Source organism: Spinacia oleracea, chromosome 5, assembly GCF_020520425.1.
Source record: "Spinacia oleracea cultivar Varoflay chromosome 5, BTI_SOV_V1, whole genome shotgun sequence".
NCBI lineage: Eukaryota > Viridiplantae > Streptophyta > Magnoliopsida > Caryophyllales > Amaranthaceae > Spinacia > Spinacia oleracea.
In genome coordinates, this window is record NC_079491.1 from 45746131 (window position 1) to 45765220 (window position 19090).

The window sequence follows — 19090 nt, forward strand, 5'->3', positions numbered from 1 at the left end:
AACTACAGATCTAGGATTTCACTAGAAAATCCGTTAATCTGATAATCAATGCTGAAATTTAAATTACAAAGATTGAAGATTTAAGGGCTTTTATTTGATAGGGTAAGTCTTCTTGATTGGAGCTCAATGAACTGTGGTTGTTAATTTTGTTACGCTGCAGTCTTCTGAAGGATTGCAGGGTAAGTGAGAGATGTGTCTCATATTAAATTATTTCTGGCTGCGACGACTGTTTGTATACTGTTTGTATAATTGTGTTCAATACTGTCAGACTAGTTGTTGTATCTCCAAGTTGCACCTCTGAATTCTGGGGTAATGAGGCTTATCAATCAAGTCAAAACTTGTTTATGGGCTGTTTAAATAGGAGGGTTTTGGGAATGGAAAAGGGCATTGTTAATTTGTTACCCTCATCTTCCTTTATTGTTAACTTGGTATTTGTTTCAAAGTATTTTTTATTCTCTTGACCTATCTTTCCTGAATAGAGTAGAGCTACCCCGTTATGGTTCTTCCTGAGTTCCTGATTCCTGTACCCACCGCTTTATGACTTCCTTCCCCAATATTTGTTTGTTTTTTTGTTTTTTTGCATCTCCTTCTCCCCCCTTGTTATCCTCAAGAAACATAAACATTGATATTTAAAAACGAAATTCCCCTTTCTTATTTACGCTTCTAATTCCATTCTTTTCACCTTTAGTGACTCAAACGTATTATACTATTTCCTTTTATCATTTGGAAATTGAAGGAACTTTTGAAAAAGTAGAATATGTTTTGAGACACGATCCCATATTCGTATTATGTTTGAGGACAAAATTCTTGCATCCTTATTATTTTTGCATGTTACCATGTTTTGCACATGTCCTCAAGTCCAGGTAACCTTGTTTACATATAGACATAGACAACGGATATCCTTCAATTGCCCTCCCTAGCACCACAAGCTAAAAACACAGAACAAGAACAATACATGGCCACTCCTTACTAGCAGCTCAGGTATCTCAAATTTTTATAGTAGTCACCTCCAAAGAAATGGATGTAGTCCATGATTTAAGTACCTAAATAGAGAAAACATGAGAAAAATGAACAGACTCAAACTTTGTCTTCTGATAGAATTTCTGTAAAGGGTTATGGGAGTCAAATAACTTGATCATGAGTAATACAAGGAAAAAGTTGTAGTTGAATCATAAAATAAATTACCCCAAAAGTTTGATTAACCTTGGACTTTTCTAACAAAACAACATATTCACAAGGAAATCTTTGGTTTGAAAAAAAAACTCAGCTTCAGCAACTATGTGCAACATAATACGAACTGAGTTATGTGCACCAAATATGACCAATTATTGAGCTATTTCATGCGAAATCTGTCCTTGCAATTGTGCAGGGTTTTCAAGCATCATGTTCAACAGTGGTTAAGGGCTGACCATATGAAGCATCATAACTTGAATACCCTAGTTGAGAATTTGGTAAGACTGTTGAGTAAAGATTTACATATGTAACTTTTGTCATTATATTTGCTACTACCTAACTGTTGACTTTCTGATTATCTAATTCTGGCTGACATGATGTGGTATGTGAATGTGATACATTTGCGCAATTTGTTTAATCAGTTTTCAAAAGTTATCCTTCTCCATTTATAAGAATCCACTTTTATTTGGGAGAAAGGTAGGCAGTGATAATGCAATGGCATTTGGTTGCATGATACTTTCCCAATTCCATAGCAATATTAAAGGATATCTTACTAATGAAACATCTTAGAACCAGCCACCTCCTTGTTTTGATAGATTAGGGTTAAAGGGGATTTACTTTTTTTCCTTCTAAGATTTTCTAGGTACTAATAGATCGGGTAATTATGCAGTTGTTGGAGTTAAATTAAGCATTGAAAATATCTACTCCTGTGTGATGTTCCCAATTGTTTGCTGTGAGGCATAGTTGATTTCTAGATTTTCCCTGAGCATCTGAATTTTCACAAGGGAACTTTCTATTTCCTTAGTGTTGAAAACTGTAAGGAATTCAAAGACTCAATAAGATGAGACATCCTGGAGTGGGATGTGGAACTACTCGCTTAGCCCAGTTAATTATACAATTTTAAAAAGTGTCTCAAAGATCTTCCATAATGCAAACACTAGCATTTTTCTCTAGCTAAATGGAGACATTTGGTAATTCATAATTGTATTTAAGCATATACCTGGCGAGGGTTTTTTGTTTCTTTTTCTGTTTTTTGATCTTCTTTTGCTGAAAGAACCTTACAATTATTTTTAAGAGTTGCAAATTTGTAATGGATAGGAATTCCTTGCAAGGTGAGTCCTTTTCCTATTTGTAATGCCTTGTCACTTTGTCAGTTAGCATGTAGTTACTCTTGAATTACGAATCGCACTTTAAGGATTTGTATGAGTGTAGCCAAAAGGCTATATAATGGACAAACATTTCTGTTCAAATTTGATACAGGAATCTAATCTTCAGTTTTGGGTTTAAATACGAAAAATCAGTTCAAGCAGAGTTTCTCTTCAATTTTCAAAGTGAACGACTACTATAGTTGCTTGTTCCTTCTAATTTTCTCTTGTTTTTATTACACCTTTTCATTTTAAATTAAGAAGAGCCAACGACAATCTCTCTTAGATAATGAGTTTTATTTTGTTTACTGGATTATATACTGCAAGTTTTCTAGTGATGCGAAGCAGTCTCAACCCTCAAGTAATTTGATGTATTTTAAATTTTTGGAATTTTTGTCAGAAATGACCTTTATAGTCAACAAATTGTGCAAAGGACCTTTTAAAAAAAAAATGTGAGATAGGACCCAAATCAGATTTTTTGTTGTGAATAGGGACCAAGACCCATTTTCCAGCAGTCAAACCCAATTCTCCGGCATTGATCAGCACGTGTACTGCACGTTACAAGTAAAAATGAATAATTTTCTTTTTAAAAAAATTTCCCTCCAATATCCCCCCACCCCCTTAACTAACTTCAGAAAACCTAAAAAAAATCAAAAGAAAGAATTAAAAGAAGAAAAGACAAAAAGGAAAAAGAAAAGAAAAATGAAAGCAGTCAGACCCCTGCTTCGGTCCTTCCTCTTCGCCCCCTTTGTTTTCGCTCTCTTGCTGCTATCCTATTCAAAGGAGAATTTTCTCCCTCCTTTGCAGCTTCTCGTGCTCCCTCCTCCTGTCCTCCATCATCATCAACCATCCTCACCATCCATCCTCATCTTCATCAATGTTGAACTCAATCCAAGGGTGCAAAACGCAGCTTAACTCATCAATGGTCGCCGTCCATCATCATTCAATCGTGGCTATAAAATTTCATTAATCCGTACAACACATCTGCATTTCCTAACCTTTCGCCGAGGCAAATTCATCCGAATCAGCAAAGAAAAAGAAATTAGCTTATGAACCCTAATTTCAAGAGTTCAGAAATTGGAGAAATTGGACCAAATTTTGGGGCTTTTACTGTTATCGTATACGAATTGGCATGACAATCAAAGGGGAATTGACGATTTTTTTTTAAACTACAGGCAACGAATTCATGAAAAAATGGAGCACGAAAATGGCGAAGAAAACAGAGTAAAGGGAGAGAGAAAACGATTTTTTTTTAATGTTTCTGAAGTTTGTTAAGGGGGGGAAATGTTGGAGGGAAAGAATTAAAAAAAAAAAATTATTCGTTTTAATGGGTCACGTGTTGGGCACGTGATGGTCAACGCCGTAGAATGGGTTTGACTGTCGGAAAATTGGTTTGACTGCCGGAAAATGGGTCTTGGTCCCTATTCACAACAAAAAAACTTGATTTGGGTCGTATCTCACAATTTTGTTTTAAAAGGTCCTTTGTCACAATTTTTGGACTATAAAAGGTCATTTATGACAAAAATTCCTAAATTTTTTGCTGATAATAATTATTTATCTGTAGAAGATGAAGATGGCCGTCCCGTTGTCGTCTCGTTATTGCTTTTGGGTCAATTGGAAACAACCTCTCTGCAATTGTAGGGGTAAGGTTGCGTACGACCGACCCCACCTTACCCCGCTTCTAGCGGGAGCCTCTTTGAGGCAATGGGGTAATGATAATGATAATGATAATGATAATGAAATAATTATTTATCTGTAGAAATTGCACACTTTCTTATATACAAACTGTCGGACATGTCTTTGAGCTGGTACAGTGGTGCTATTTTGAAATGTTGCTAATATATGCTTGCATATTAAAGGGAAGTATTGTAGGTTTGGCTAAATCTCTTCCGTTTCCACTGCCACTCCTCGGAGTTTCGCATCAACAGCTTCTTGGTACTGATTGCCAAATCTAATTTCTTTCTGCTCTATGTTTTATCTGTTTTTATCTTAATCTTAATCTGTAAAATATCTAATTCTTTCTTGATTGTTTTTGGTGGCTTTTCCAGGGTGTTCACATGGCAGCGGAGACGACGACAAGGCACCATTGTTTAAGGTGATTCTGGTTTTGCATAATCTTCCTAAAGGATTCTGCTCTTGTTGTGCTGGACTTCAGGCTATAGATAGTACTGTTCATACAATATTGTATTTATTCATGTGGTGCTTACTATTCTTTATTAGGTATGGGAGAAAGTTATTGGAATAAAACTTGACGATGCTGCTAATGAAGAAACTTATAATCCTTTGGAATTAGCAACAATGCTGGAGTCCAAGTCAAAGGCGGTTAACCGAATTGGTTTTATTGGTCTTGGAGCAATGGGGTTTGGCATGGCAACTACTCTACTGAGGTCAAAATTTACCGTCGTTGGTTATGATGTAATACCACTTTCTCTTGCTGCATTTGGTTTTTTAATCTTAAATGGGGTAAATGTTATGGAACCGTATCTCCCCGCCCCCTCTTCCCCCACCCCCCACCCCACCCCTCTCCCGGGTTTTTTATCCCTCTGCACATAAGAAGACCGTCTTTGTCTGACTAAGGGGCTTTTTCTCCAAGTATCTTTACCCTCTATTGTTGCTAGATCACTTGGTGGCATTTGGGGATCATCATAAAATGTACCTTTTCTAAAATGACTCAAGTAGTGCTCTAAGAAGCATGAAGTACAAGCTTGAGAAGATCCAGCAGAAGCTAAACCTAACGTGAATTCGACTACCTTATGGCCTCTTAGAAAAGCCTTTCTTTGACTTGTGTTCATTATGTATAATTCATTGCTCACTTTAAGTATCTAGCTCCATGGTCCTCTTTTTTCCCAGAGTAAACTTCAAAATAATGGCTCAGTTCTATTATATCGCAGTTGGATATATTGAACCCAAGTATTACTGGAGTTTGGGAACACTTGTCTTCCCTTATGGTTCCACAAGTAAACCGAGGCTGAAGTTGTCCTGTAGGAATGAAGGCATTTGCATCATCTTCTGTTAATGATTATTCCACATACTGGGTTCTTCTTAGGAGTCCAAATTCTGCTTGCTTGGAAGGCTCCACGCCAGGCTTCTACCTAATAAAACAGTTGCAAAAGTTTGTAGAGGGCCTACAGACATGTGTACATCTGAAAAAAGATATCGTTGTACTTTAAAGTCATGTTGCCGAATCATTATGTCCTGTTTACTTGTTCATGTGATGGGATAACAGAAACCGAAGACTTTCATGCCATTTAGTTCTATATCAGGCTTATTTTGGTAAATTTGTGAATGAAATCATGAATTCCCATTTTCTGGGAGAATTTCGTGACTTATCTCCCCTGCCTGGTGAATTTTAACTTTCATATAGACAAATGATGTATTTTTATTAAATAAGATTGCTTATTGACATTGTGATAACTTGTGAGTTGTGATGATGACACGAAGTATGTAAAACCCATAAATTACTAATAGCAGTACAGAAGCCTTTTTTATTTTTTATTTTTCCTTATCTCCTTTTTATTCTTGAAATTGGTCTTAAATAAACTGGTTATTGTTGCTAAATATCAATGTCAAACATTTTCTATTCATCTGATGATGCATCTATGTAATTTGTTTTACGTCTTTTTAATATCTTTTGTTTTTAATTAATGGTAGGTTTATAAACCAACACTTTCTCGATTTATTGAAGCGGGTGGATTAGTGGGAAACTCTCCACTAGAAGTAGCGAAAGGTATATTGATTCTTTTTTCATCTGATTAGAAAGTACTTAGAAGAAGTCATGAATTAAGTATTTGATTATGCACCCACCCATGATGGGAGTCTCTGGGACAGGATGCGTCAGATTAGTTTTTTTAAGAACTTTGAACTCAGGACTATTAGTTCTCTGCAACTCATGATGGTTTGGACCTTGGCGTTTCCTTAGTATAATTCCACAAAATATAACTAAAGGGTTTCACTCTTCCAGTCTCTACTTCTCTCTGTAGCTTCCTATACCGTGATTACCATCACGCCTTCACTGTATAAAAAGTATACACTATTAGATAACTTTCATCATCATTCATCATCATTATTATTATCATTACCCCATTGCCTCAAAGAGACTCCCACAACAAGCAAGGTAAGTGGGGGTCGGACGTACGCAACCTTACCCCTGCACTTGCAGAGAGGTTGTTTCCAATTGACCCAAAATAGATAACGGGACAACCATCTTCTACTTCATGGAAAGGAAGAGAAGAGGTTTTAAGAGCCATTTTAATTTAGTCAATTACATCCCAAAGCCAAAAGAACAAATGAATATTGTGACTTTTAAGCTTGGAACTTCTTATATTGATCCATTAGCAGCATCTGATCAGACACGTCAAGCTTTGCTATGTTTTTCATCCTTTTTCAAGGATCATAACTGAGTTTCAATGTCAATTTTAAGTGTTGGATACTTGAACCTGTATTCATTTAGAAAATTATTTATGAGTGTCGGACTACAAAAGGCTCACTTCTGGCAATTGTCAAATGTATTCCCCCCCCCCCCACCCCACCCCTTGCGGTTATCTCAAGCCATCTTGATTCAATCTGAATGTTTATCTTCAGGTGTTGATGTGCTCGTGATAATGGTTACTAATGAAGCTCAAGCAGAAAGTGTCCTTTTTGGAGATCTAGGTGCTGTCCAGGGTATGTTCCAGCGTTTTTCTGCTTAAAGGCTTATGCTTACCTTAAGAGTTTATTCATCTGCTTGAAATCTATTTAAAATATATCTCATACGAAGCATCAGAACACGTTCTCTGTGATTTAAATGGCTTATAGGTATCTTTATATAAATTTTCCATGGAAATAATATTAACTTGATGCTTTCTGATTTTTGTTACGGTATTTTAGTTCTTTCAGCAGGAGCAGCTATTATTTTGTCATCCACGGTTTCTCCAGCATATGTGAGCCAGCTGGATCAGCGTTTACAAGGTATGTTGAATATGGCTTTCCCTACATTGAAGGTCATGGAAGTGGCAAGATTTCTGATATTCATTTTGTGTCATGCTGCATTGAACTCCTATGCATCGTAGATTATATGATCAGCTGTCCTGTCAAATTAATGCCCTATGTGAAATGAGTGCAGACAAGGACTTAAAATTGGTGGATGCCCCTGTTTCCGGTGGCGTGAAAAGAGCCTCCTCTGGATCTCTTACGGTGTGTAAATAATCTTCTGCTTGGAGCTTCATTTACTCTTTTGGCGATAATTCTGAAAAAAAGAAACTGTTAACTATTTACTAGCTGCAAGAAGTCTTATAAGATGAATAAGTCAGACTTTGCATAAAATGTTTTGGGCATCAAACATGATTCATGAAAGAAAAAGAAGCTTCCATAGTAGAATATCATATCCGCACAAAGACATGCATAAAGAATCATAAACGTAAAAGTCAAGCATTTAATTACAATAGCATCATAGCTTTCATTTGATAGAGGTGGAGCACTTCTAAATTTATTGTGCGGATCTCGGTTGTTTGGTCAGTTGGATTCTAGTTTCTTACAATGCATCACTTTGAACCATAAGCTAATAAGCATGAATATATGGTGCTCGATCTTTTTTGATATTGAGTGGATGTTTTCTGTGCGGTTGGGTCATTTGGTGACCACTAAACTTACCAGTGAAACACTTTTACAGGTAATGGCATCAGGAACAGATGAAGCCCTGGAACGATGTATTTCAGTACTTTCTGGTAATAGGCATTACAATTCTGTTAATAATACTTCCAGCTCCAGGTATATCATATTAAAACTGATTGGTACTTGTATTCGTTATTCACAGCATTGAGTGAGAAGCTATACATCATTAAAGGAGGATGTGGAGCTGGAAGGTAGCTTTGGCACTTTTCAAGAAGAATTTGTACTTTTTTTATTTTTGTTTTGCTAATTGCAGCTGGTGACGGCATTACAATCATGTCTCCATTCCATATAATGTGATGTGTCATGTTTCTGCTAAAATTTTCAACATTTCATTTAGAAAGGAATGTCGAACGTATCATTCACTGAAAGGCTGATCATAGCAATAGTGAGCAACAATAACATCGTTTTTCTTTTCTTGTTTACAATTCTTTTCTGGCCCGGTAGACTATATTAATGTGTCTTTGAATTGAAGGATGAAAGAGTAACTGGGTAGTGGGTACTGCATCTATGGGACATAAGTATTTTGTATTTCCTGTTATTATGTAAACACCTAGCAATAGGAGATCTATGATCTATCATTGCAATGATGATAGTTTTACTATTATCTATGAGACAGTTGTTTTTTTACATATTTTTTTAATTAATTTCTAAAAGCAGAGGCAGACCACATATTATGAGACTGACCATCTTTTTTTTTTTTTTTTTTACCCTTTTTTGAAGTTGTGTTAAGATGGTTAATCAACTACTTGCCGGAGTTCATATAGCATCTGCAGCGGAGGCGTTGGCCTTTGGTGCTCGCTTGGGTCTGCATACAAGAAACCTATTTCAAATCATAACCTCATCTAGCGGAACATCCTGGTAACTATCAAAACCTGCAACTCCAAATTTGACATTGGTTTTCTGTTTTATGTACTCTGTAACTTGTAGTAAATAGTAATGCATTTTGAAAAAGCTTCTTTCAATTGAAGTTATTCTATACATGCAATTCTTTCATTGATGTTTGCAAACTGTTCATTTTGTTTGGAAAGGTATTTTTGAGTATGTACATCTTCAGAGGACCAGGTTTCCTACTTCATGAATACAATTATATAAACGCATTAGTCATACAGTTACTGTCACAATAAATTTCTTAAATTATATTTTCAGTCGTCTCCGGAAAAAAGATTCAATCTCATTTATCTTCTCATATGGCCTTCAGAACCAGACCAAATTCATAGACAAATTTCTTCTTTAGATTACGTAATTTGTATTGAAGTTAGTAAACAAATGGTAAAACGCTCATGAACTTACCACAAAGGTGAAGAAAGGACTGATGACCTAGTGTGTAGTTCTACTTGTTGTCACAAAAATAAAAGACACATTCTTTACCCTTCTCATAAGATTGATAATGTCTTCTGACGGTTATTGTTTAGGGGGCGTGTGATTAGGAAGCTTGTACGGGTTTGGAAAGAAGTTAGAACTTGAAATCTGACACAATGTGTTTGGTTCAGTTGTATCTAATCCCCCCTCCTATTACTAGTAAATGGTTTATCGTTTGGGAATTAGGAATTAAATCCAACTTTTTGTAACATAAATACCTCGTTTGTGTTTTTATTCTGTTGTAATATTTTGGTGCATGAGGGTCAAATTATTTTTGTGTCCCCTATATTCTCATATCAACAATTAATGAACATTGTTGCAAAATAAAATATACACTTCAACATTTACTTGTCAGTTGTCGCTTATCTAAAATAACACATTAAATCAAATAAAAAGGTTTAACAGTACACGCACGCTGTACACCACCATCTAAATAAAGTATAAACCATCAAATTTGTAGTCTACGTCAAAGCCAAAAATGGATGACACAAATGAGTTAGTGTTACCACTTTAAAGATTAAGTACTGCTTCTACCTTCCAGTAATCACAAGGATTTCAAAGGAGAATATCATTTGGCTTATATTTGATTAAAAATAATGAGAGGGTTCCTTTCGTTTGGAATTTTGGCAAAGTAGAAATCCCATATAGTTAAATTTTACTTTTGCCTAATAACTTCATTTTCACATTCTTAAGATTTGTATTCATGGCATTATCAATAGTTGTTAAATAGGTATTGATATCGTCAATGAAACTTGAAATTCAGTAGCCACTATTTCAATAGAGTTTAAGTCTGCAAACTAAGGATATCCCTTTTTCTCCTTTCCCTTTGGAGTCTTCTCTTTTCTCTTTTATTTACAGTTTTCATGTACTTTTTAAATTGATCTGATTTACTTCTATTAGTTTTTTCTGTACTTTTAATCAAATAAACGATAAAACGAAAACTTATCTGTTTGATGATTATTAACTAGTATAATACTCGTGCAATTGCACGGTTTAAACATATATTATGATTTACATATGTTAGTATTTCAATCATATTGCCTAATTATTCAATCTTCATTTGCTTATCTTTGATGGTTTTATTATTGGTGTGTTCTTTAAAACACTAAACTTAGGCTCAGTTCTGTTCGACTTATTTTTACTTTTTTCAGACAAAATAAGTTCAGTTAAGTTTTGTTAAGTTCAGATAATATAAGTTCAGAAAAGATAAGTTATTTTTTCATACATTTTCGTTTATTTCAGACAAAATAAGTTTTTTTATAAGTCCAATAGAATGGAGGCTTATAGTTGCACCCTTTATTGTTAATTAACCGAACCATATTTTTGTTTGGATTTGTCATACTCATTTTTATAAAAGTAAAATCAAAATATGCACATGAACAATCTATATTATACGCAGTATTCATTTTGATTTCTAAGGTAACCTTACCTCTGAATTGGAACCATTTTCTTTCTTAATTAATGGACAAACATACAATTACAACCCCCTCCAAATGAGTGCCTAATTATTAAGAAATAGCTAATAGGCCTAGTACTATACCAATGAAAAGGTCCAAAATGGATAAAAAAATACTCCGTATTTTGTGATGGTGTAGATGATTAATAATATTATAAAAAAAATTTGGAAACAAAACAATAATATAATCATAATGTTTGAAAATATCTTAAACATTTTAAATACACTAAAATAATAAAAATGAAATTAGTTTTCTCATGTGATCACTCTGCTAGGGTTTATCCCCGGTAGTGTCTATCCTAATGTTTGGGGAAAATATCCTCCTAAAGTTTATCAATTATTTTATGCTAAAAAATAGTTCTAAGATGCACTACGGTAATTTTATTTCAATAATCACAAATTTAGTTATTTGCAACTCATTCAACACAAAATTAAGAAAATTTCTCTCTATATTTACAAATCATTGAATAGGAAAAGTTTTACATCAAACTTTATGCTACTACATTAGGAGGTTAATCATAAATTTATACAATTTGATAAACTACCAGATCGAATTCTCTAAAGATGCATTGAATAAAATTTCAATTACTTGTCTCGTATGATTCATCATATTTGTCTCTTTCTTGATATTTTATTTGACACCTTTATATGACGGCATAATTAGAATTTAATATATTTGATGTGCGAAAAAATAAAATTGATAAAAATAAATATTGATAAAATATACCAAGTCTATAAGAATAAGTCCTTGAGTATCATGTTCCTATATAATTGCTACACATTATTTTCATAACAAGTGCCATCAAAATTAAATACTTTTTAAATATTTACATTGACCTTACATTTTACTATTTTAAAAATAATTGCCAAACATGTTATTTAAAATTTGAGGCACGCATCACGAGCATTTAGATACAATCATAAGCTTGTTGTAGCACATGTGCACTTGTACCCTTGCAATATACACAGTTTACAAATCCTAATACCTAATTTGTACAAAATCAAATAAGTTTAATATAATAAGAATTGTTGTATTCCCTCCATTTTTTTGTTGGTTACACTTTTATTTTCATTCTTTTTTTTTTTTGGTTACGCTTCCAGTTCATTCTTATTATGGCAAAGTTTTGTCCCATAATCCCACATTAACCATATGTTAGTAACTTATTCATAGTATATTGATTACCACAATTTGAGTGCTCAATAGATGTATTATTAAATTGTTCCATCGACAAATTCATAACATTTAGTTAATGGGTTTGAATAAAATTTCATGTCCTCTATATCTCTCCTAAATTCCTAATTTAACCACTTACCCGTTGGAGGGTAAAAATAGTTAAATTAATTTATAGGTTAACACTATATCGAAACATTAACGTTATGATCCTAAATTGATCGGAAGGAAGGATCCTAGGTGCTTGATTGCGTGTACTTTATCTAGTATATTTATAAATTATCAATTTTAAATGTTACATCACTTTAATTTTTGGTTTAATGTGATACCACTGATTACTCAATGTTTGGTACTTTTAAATTTCCAATATGATTCAAATCTTCATTTTAAAAGAAAAAAATATATAAATATTGGTAATTAAGGTAGATTATTTGGTTTTCACGTACATGGTACTGGTTTTTTCTTTTGATATGAGATATTGGTAATCAAGGATAGAATATTTGTCACAAAATATTTTAGATTGTAATGTATTTTAAATATTGAGGAACATTACGAAAGTCAGGATGGTTCTTACTCGATATTAGATAAAATTAGCTAGATTGTACTATGTACTTTATTTAATTTCTCAAAAGGTCTACCTTCTTGTTCATCAATACATTTTGTGTGAACAGATTTCCTATGGATTATAATTCGGTACTTCCCAAAGTATTAATATTCTCACTTTTCTTTTTGAATTCTCTTTCGGAGGTTACCACTAATCATAACCTCAGCCATAATTAATGAACTAAATTTATTAAAAAATTTAGATTATATTTGAACGAAATTTATTCAAACAAAAGAAAAGATGCTGAAGTTAAAAATATGCACAATAACCTTTATCCCTAAATATAGTATCCTATCCAAACCCTTCTTTTTAACGGACATTGAGGAACCCCTTAAATTAGTTTCTTACTCTTAGCTAGAATTCTTATGAGCCGTATATTGCAATTAAACACTTTAAAATAATATTTTTCGTTATCATACTAATGTATGATAGATCACACGTTCAAATTTCCGCCCCATGTCCTTGCGGCGATTTTAGAAACCTCATACTTATGAGATGTAAAGAACTTATGGTAACTAATAAATAATATAGCAAAACCCATCTCTCACCACCATTACAAATACAATAATCCATAATATCAAATGTGAGAGAACGGTGGAAGTGTACAATAGCAAGATTAGGAAATAATTTTGTCTAATATGTAAGGTGCACAATTATATTCCAACATATATATTGTATAGAGCAGCATCTATAACACCTACAAGTTGGGGAAAAAGGGATTACCTCGGAAAAAACAGTATTCGTATAGTAAGTTTCAAAAACGTGCCGTAAAAAAAATAGTTTCACTGACATGTTTTTTTTTACAGATACACTAATGTGAAATTTGGTATACGAAATTAGCATCTATTATATTTTAGCATATTATTTCCTTTTTGTTTATTTTCTAGGCACAGTAGATTGATTTAAAGTAGTAATTATGCTATAAATCTAAATAATTATAATATTACGTAAAGATAATTATTCTACACATTATCTTATTTAAACGTTTTTGTTTCCTTATGGAAATTTATTCAATATACTTATTTTAGGTAATGACATCTTCAATAATATATTGTTGTCATAAATTAATTAAATTATATAATTATCCTGTTTAATTAGGGAAAAACAAAAGAGCGGGAAATTTTTTAACCACAAGCTGACGTGTCAGTTTTGGTTTTAGGGACCTCTCTTTTAGTATCGTTATAGATGTGTTTTCTTCATCAAAAGTGTTGTTTTAAAGAAGTATAAAGAGCTAAATAATCAGATATTCAGTTTTGAATCAACACAATGTACTCTTTTTTCGTGTACTTTTAATGGACGAAATTGGTTCTCATTGGAACTTGGTTCTATATATAATAGTCATTTTTTTTTGCAGGATGTTAGAAAACCGTGGTCCACACATGGTGGACAATGATTTCACTCCTTATTCTGCACTTAACATCTTTGTGAAAGACCTGGTTAGCTAAAGTAGCTTATGCATAACCAATTTATATGTTTCCAAATTTAATTTTGTAACAGTATGGTTAAACATGATTCTTTTTAGGGAATTGTTTCTCATGAATGCTCTTCTCGGAAAATTCCACTTCATGTTGCTGTCACAGCACACCAATTATTTTTAGCAGGTATGTATTCTGGATTCTTTTTTAATTTTTAATTTTTCACTATGACAACATTCTGTACTGTATTCAATTTCAGTTCTTGCACCCGTCAAAACAAAAAAAAAAAAATCAGTTCTTGCAATAACAAATCATCTGGTGACCCAGTACAGTTTTTCTGCTGCACAAAGTTGGATTTTAACTTTGTTGATTGTAAATGAAATGGTTCTGAGGTGCATATACCTAATTGGTTCTGCTTGTTCCATGGGGGCAACAGCTAATGAGCTGGGTTCACATGCACCATCAAATTCACAAGTGTCACATGTCAGAGCTGCTTCATTTACAGCTAATTTATAGTATATGATTTGTGAAGATTGTATTGTTTGCTTTTTAATTTATATATGATTTGTGAAGAATTCCCCAACTTTTTCTTATATTTAAGCAATGCTTTATGGTTTTTGCTATCAGGTTCTGCTGCTGGCTGGGGTGCTCTTGATGATGCTGCTGTTGTCAAGGTACACAAGATACATTCCTTGATACTTTTTATGAAAATATATCTTTTAATAAGAAGTGTGTTTAATTTAACAACCATTAAGTCTTAGGAAATTTACGGTGATTTTCATGTTGGAGTATAGTTTGATCCTAGGCCATTGCATATACTTTTTCTGTACTGATCAGTGTGAATAGGTATATAGATTTCCATATCACTTCTTTTTTTATCAAGTTTGTTAACTTTCTATTTGTTTTTCTTTTATTTTTAGTTTTATGAGTCTCTCACAGGAGTCAAAGTTGAAGGAAAGCGCCCAGTCCTTAGTAAAGAACATGTGATGAAATGTCTTCCGCCTGAGTGGCCTGTGGATCTTACCAGTGACATAATCAAGCTATGTGAGAACAATATGAAGCCTTTGGTTGTTCTCGACGATGATCCAACAGGAACACAAACAGTTCATGATATTGACGTTCTAACAGAATGGTACGCATCCTACATCTATAATGATGTCTTTTGTTGGAAGATTTATTGTTTCTACAAGGTCATATAAAGGGTCAACTAATTTGGAACATGAATTTGAGAAAAAGAGTGGGCCAGGTTACTTTATGAGTTTGTGTTAAGCTGTGTAGTGATCATTACTGTAATAAGTAACGATATGGTGCAGTTCTCAATCTGTCTATAAATATAATTGCGGGAGTTGGTCTTATTGCTTCTATTTATCTTGCAGGAATGTTGATGCACTTATCGAGCAATTCAGAAAAAATCCCAAGTGCTTTTTTATATTGACAAACTCAAGAGCTCTTAATTCGGAGAAGGTATTTTAGTGGAAATTTTATTTTAATATCATTGTGTTATGTATGGATGTATGCTTCTAACATAGTTAACTTTGTGAAATTTATTTGTTACAATTTGACTTCACACAGGCTAGTGCTCTGGTAGTTGAAATCTGCCACAATCTTCAGATTGCAGCTAAATCAGCTGATATTGAGTTCACAGTGGTATTAAGAGGTGATTCAACTCTAAGGGGACACTTTCCCCAGGTAAGGCTCTTCACATCTACCAAGTATGTCCTTGGATTTTAACTTCTCAACTCTATTGACATGATGCTTGCCTTTTTGTCAGGAAGTTGATGCTGTTGTTTCAGTTTTGGGGGACATTGATGCATGTATCATTTGTCCATTTTTTCTTCAAGGCGGTCGCTTCACTATAGGAGATGTACATTATGTTGCAGAAGCTGACAGGTAAACATGTACATAGTTTATTGCTGATTTGATAATGGACACAATGGTTCTGTCTGAAATCTCATGCTGTAATACGTAAATTAGGCTTGTTCCCGCCGGTGACACAGAGTTCGCCAAAGATTCCGCTTTTGGCTATAAATCTTCAAATCTGCGAGAGGTTTGGCTTCTTGACCAAGTTTCACTCTTAATGATGCATGGATAATTTGCCCATTTTTTCTTCAAGTAATTAGGCTTATATCTTGGCTTCTATGAAAATTAGTGGGTTGAAGAGAAAACAGAAGGCCGTATAGCAGCTAGTAATGTTGCTTCTGTTTCCATTGAACTCTTGCGCAATGGTGGTCCTAACGCTGTTTGTGAGCATCTCTGCAGTTTAGAGAAGGTGATGATTGCTTACCATTCTATGCTGTTTCTCATATTTATCACCTTGCTTATGCATACAATATGAAAACCTGTGGCTCCTGAAATGATACATTAATGTCTAGTGAAATTAGTTGTGCTGATGAAAGCGAGAAAATTTGAAGTCTGACATGAAACGCTGGAGAATCATGAATAACTAAATGAAAAAAAAGGAACTTTAGAAGTTTATCATTAATGCCATTAGGTGTTGTCTCTTTTCCTCAAATATGGGACTTAGTTTTTAGTTATTCTGTTTGTGTTTCCGCGTTCACAAAAGAGCATAAGAATTCTATTGTTGATCCCTAGTGCAGTTGTATGTAACATCTAGTGGCATTTTAAAACTTGTTTTATACTTGGATGAAACAGGGATCAACATGCATAGTAAATGCAGCTAGTGAAAGAGATATGGCTGTTTTTGCTGCTGGGATGATCCTGGTAAATAACGTAAATTTGTATTCTCCTTCTATACAGAACTGCTGCTAATAATTATCTGGTTAAGTAATGCAAATCTTCTTTATGACCACTAATCATTTCATCCTTTGCAAATTTATGTTCTTTTCAGGCAGAACTAAAGGGAAATCGTTATTTATGCCGCACTGCTGCTAGTTTTGTTTCTGCTAGAGTAGGTATAATTTCAAGACCTCCAATTTCACCTAAAGCTTTGGGAATTCACAAGGAAAGCAATGGTGGTCTTATTATTGTAGGATCTTATGTCCCAAAAACTACAAGACAGGTGATTAATATTTTCTATTTCACACTCCTGTTCCATTCTGTTGTCTTTTTGAATCAAAAAAAAAATTGTTTTATTGCTGAGGCCTAATTTTTAAAATTTTATTTTTCTACAGATTGAAGAGCTCAAAGTGCAGTTTGGACATGGCTTAAGATGGATTGAGGTGATCCAGATTGTATTCCCATGCCAAAACATGTTTTTTTTTTAAAGTCCTTTTTGAGAAGGGGGAATGAAATTTAGAGATAAGGAAAACTTGTGATGCTTGTGGCATGAGAATTTAACCTTTCCATTTGAGTTTTTGCATCTTTCACTTCTATGATGACAGATTTGACTGTGCACGTTGTTTCCCCCAGATTTCGGTTAAGAAGGTCGCAATGATGTCTCCAGAAGAGAGAGAGAATGAAATCAATCATGCTGCAGAATTGGCTGAAGTATATCTTCGGAACCGCATGGACACAGTAGTTATGACCAGTCGAGAGCTTATCTCTGGAAGAAGTTGGTGATCTTGAACTTTGTGCTTTCTTATATTCTTTATTGTCTAATGAACCATCCGTTCTTTGTTGTACTTTTTGTTTTTTATAGATCAACATCCGGAGGGGGGGGGGGGGGGGGTGCGCGTATTCTCCATGTCTTTTTTCTCAGCTTTTGTATTGCCCTGTTCAGTTCTTTCTGCAATCAGTTCTTTGAAAAGAAACATCATTCCCTCCTTTTTTTACACCATAAGTGGTTTCTCAGAGTTATCAAATTTTTCGAAGGAATGCCTGTTTGTTAAAGTATCAGAATTGTTGCAGTCTTGTTTCTCATAATTTTTAATTTATATTAAGTTTTAATCAGCACACAAATCAGTTTTGTATAGTAAAAACAGGTGAAGATAACATAGCCTTGATAGGTTTTTGACCCAATCCCTCCTTTTGTGTAGGGTTGATGACTTGACGGACCTTTACTGTTCATAGTTAACAGTATTTTGTACAAAATAAATAAATTGAGGCCATTTTGGTTTGTAAGTTAAAAAGCCACATGATGCTTCTAATCTTTGAATGTTTCAGGATTTTCAAAGTTTATCATATTGTTTCGATGTTATACGACATCTCGGTGTCATACTATGCGTATATTGACAAGTTCCCAGCTTTCTGTTTGCAGTTAATTGAATGACTAGACGGCACTATATCATGATTTTTTCTAGTTCCGTTAATGAAAAATTGGCTTGTCCTGATACATTTTTCTCTACTAAATGATCTCTATTTCCATTAATAAACATACACAAATTTATATTTATGAAAGTAGTGTAAATGGAGAAGTTAGTTTGCTAAATATTTTCTTGCACGAGTGTGAGGCTTTCCCCTTGTAATTTAAGTTCTTTTTGTTTTTCAGCCCCTTCTGAAAGTTTGGAAATAAACTTCAAAGTAAGCTCTGCCTTGGTGGAAATCGTTCGGCGTATAGGTACAAGGCCACGCTATATTCTCGCAAAGGTACGTGGGTTGATAGAACCTTCTTGTTCTCCTTAGGTTCGTTGAATTATTGTTTGTTTGTATTTCCCTCGCCCAAGTTTGTTTTGTGAATTTTAAATATAACAACAGCTGAAAATGGATATGATCTCAAATTCTTACTTCAGTAAGGTGCAGCACTTTACATTGTGCCAAGTTCCCATTATCAGCTAATATGTGCTGAATAAGAACAACTTCCTTGTATTGCGGGATGCATTATGGTATTCTTTTCCAATGGTTTTAGGTGCTTGGCGTTATTTTAGATGGCGGTAAACAATTTCCTTTGTTATGTGTTTGAACGGAGGAACTTTTATGTTTTACTCATATACAGTTTCTCCGTTCTTTATGAATTTCAACATTTTGACTGTTGCAATGTTTATATACTACCTTTGACCATAGTTTTTATCACTAATATATAAACACAAATATCATTATGAATATGTTATTGGATTTCTCTCAATGTGTTTGTAAAATTTCAACTTTTTATATGTATACTTCCTCCGGGTTTTTTCTACTTGTACCATTTGGGTTGGACACAAAAATTAAGAAAAATCATAAATATCAAAATCTCCCATGTGATAACAAACAAAACATAGGGAAAATGTTAGGTATAACGGT

General features: G+C 33.8%; 1 protein-coding gene across 2 annotated transcripts in view; it reads left to right on the forward strand.

Annotated features, from left to right (window-relative positions):
* The window catches only part of LOC110798266 (uncharacterized), a 39987-nt gene that overhangs the window by 12181 nt on the left and 8716 nt on the right, over positions 1–19090 (forward strand). For both annotated transcript variants that reach the window (XM_022003439.2, XM_022003438.2), the window contains exons 10-34: positions 1370–1451; positions 4178–4253; positions 4367–4413; positions 4539–4733; positions 5970–6045; positions 6900–6980; positions 7185–7265; positions 7420–7490; positions 7966–8020; positions 8110–8158; positions 8688–8825; positions 13912–13993; positions 14080–14158; positions 14600–14646; positions 14893–15104; positions 15349–15436; positions 15545–15661; positions 15744–15862; positions 15947–16019; positions 16122–16241; positions 16625–16693; positions 16821–16991; positions 17104–17151; positions 17342–17483; positions 18360–18457. In XM_022003439.2, the coding sequence (XP_021859131.1) occupies positions 1370–1451; positions 4178–4253; positions 4367–4413; positions 4539–4733; positions 5970–6045; positions 6900–6980; positions 7185–7265; positions 7420–7490; positions 7966–8020; positions 8110–8158; positions 8688–8825; positions 13912–13993; positions 14080–14158; positions 14600–14646; positions 14893–15104; positions 15349–15436; positions 15545–15661; positions 15744–15862; positions 15947–16019; positions 16122–16241; positions 16625–16693; positions 16821–16991; positions 17104–17151; positions 17342–17483; positions 18360–18457 (2416 nt within the window). The remainder of the gene's footprint in view (positions 1–1369; positions 1452–4177; positions 4254–4366; positions 4414–4538; positions 4734–5969; positions 6046–6899; positions 6981–7184; positions 7266–7419; positions 7491–7965; positions 8021–8109; positions 8159–8687; positions 8826–13911; positions 13994–14079; positions 14159–14599; positions 14647–14892; positions 15105–15348; positions 15437–15544; positions 15662–15743; positions 15863–15946; positions 16020–16121; positions 16242–16624; positions 16694–16820; positions 16992–17103; positions 17152–17341; positions 17484–18359; positions 18458–19090) is intronic.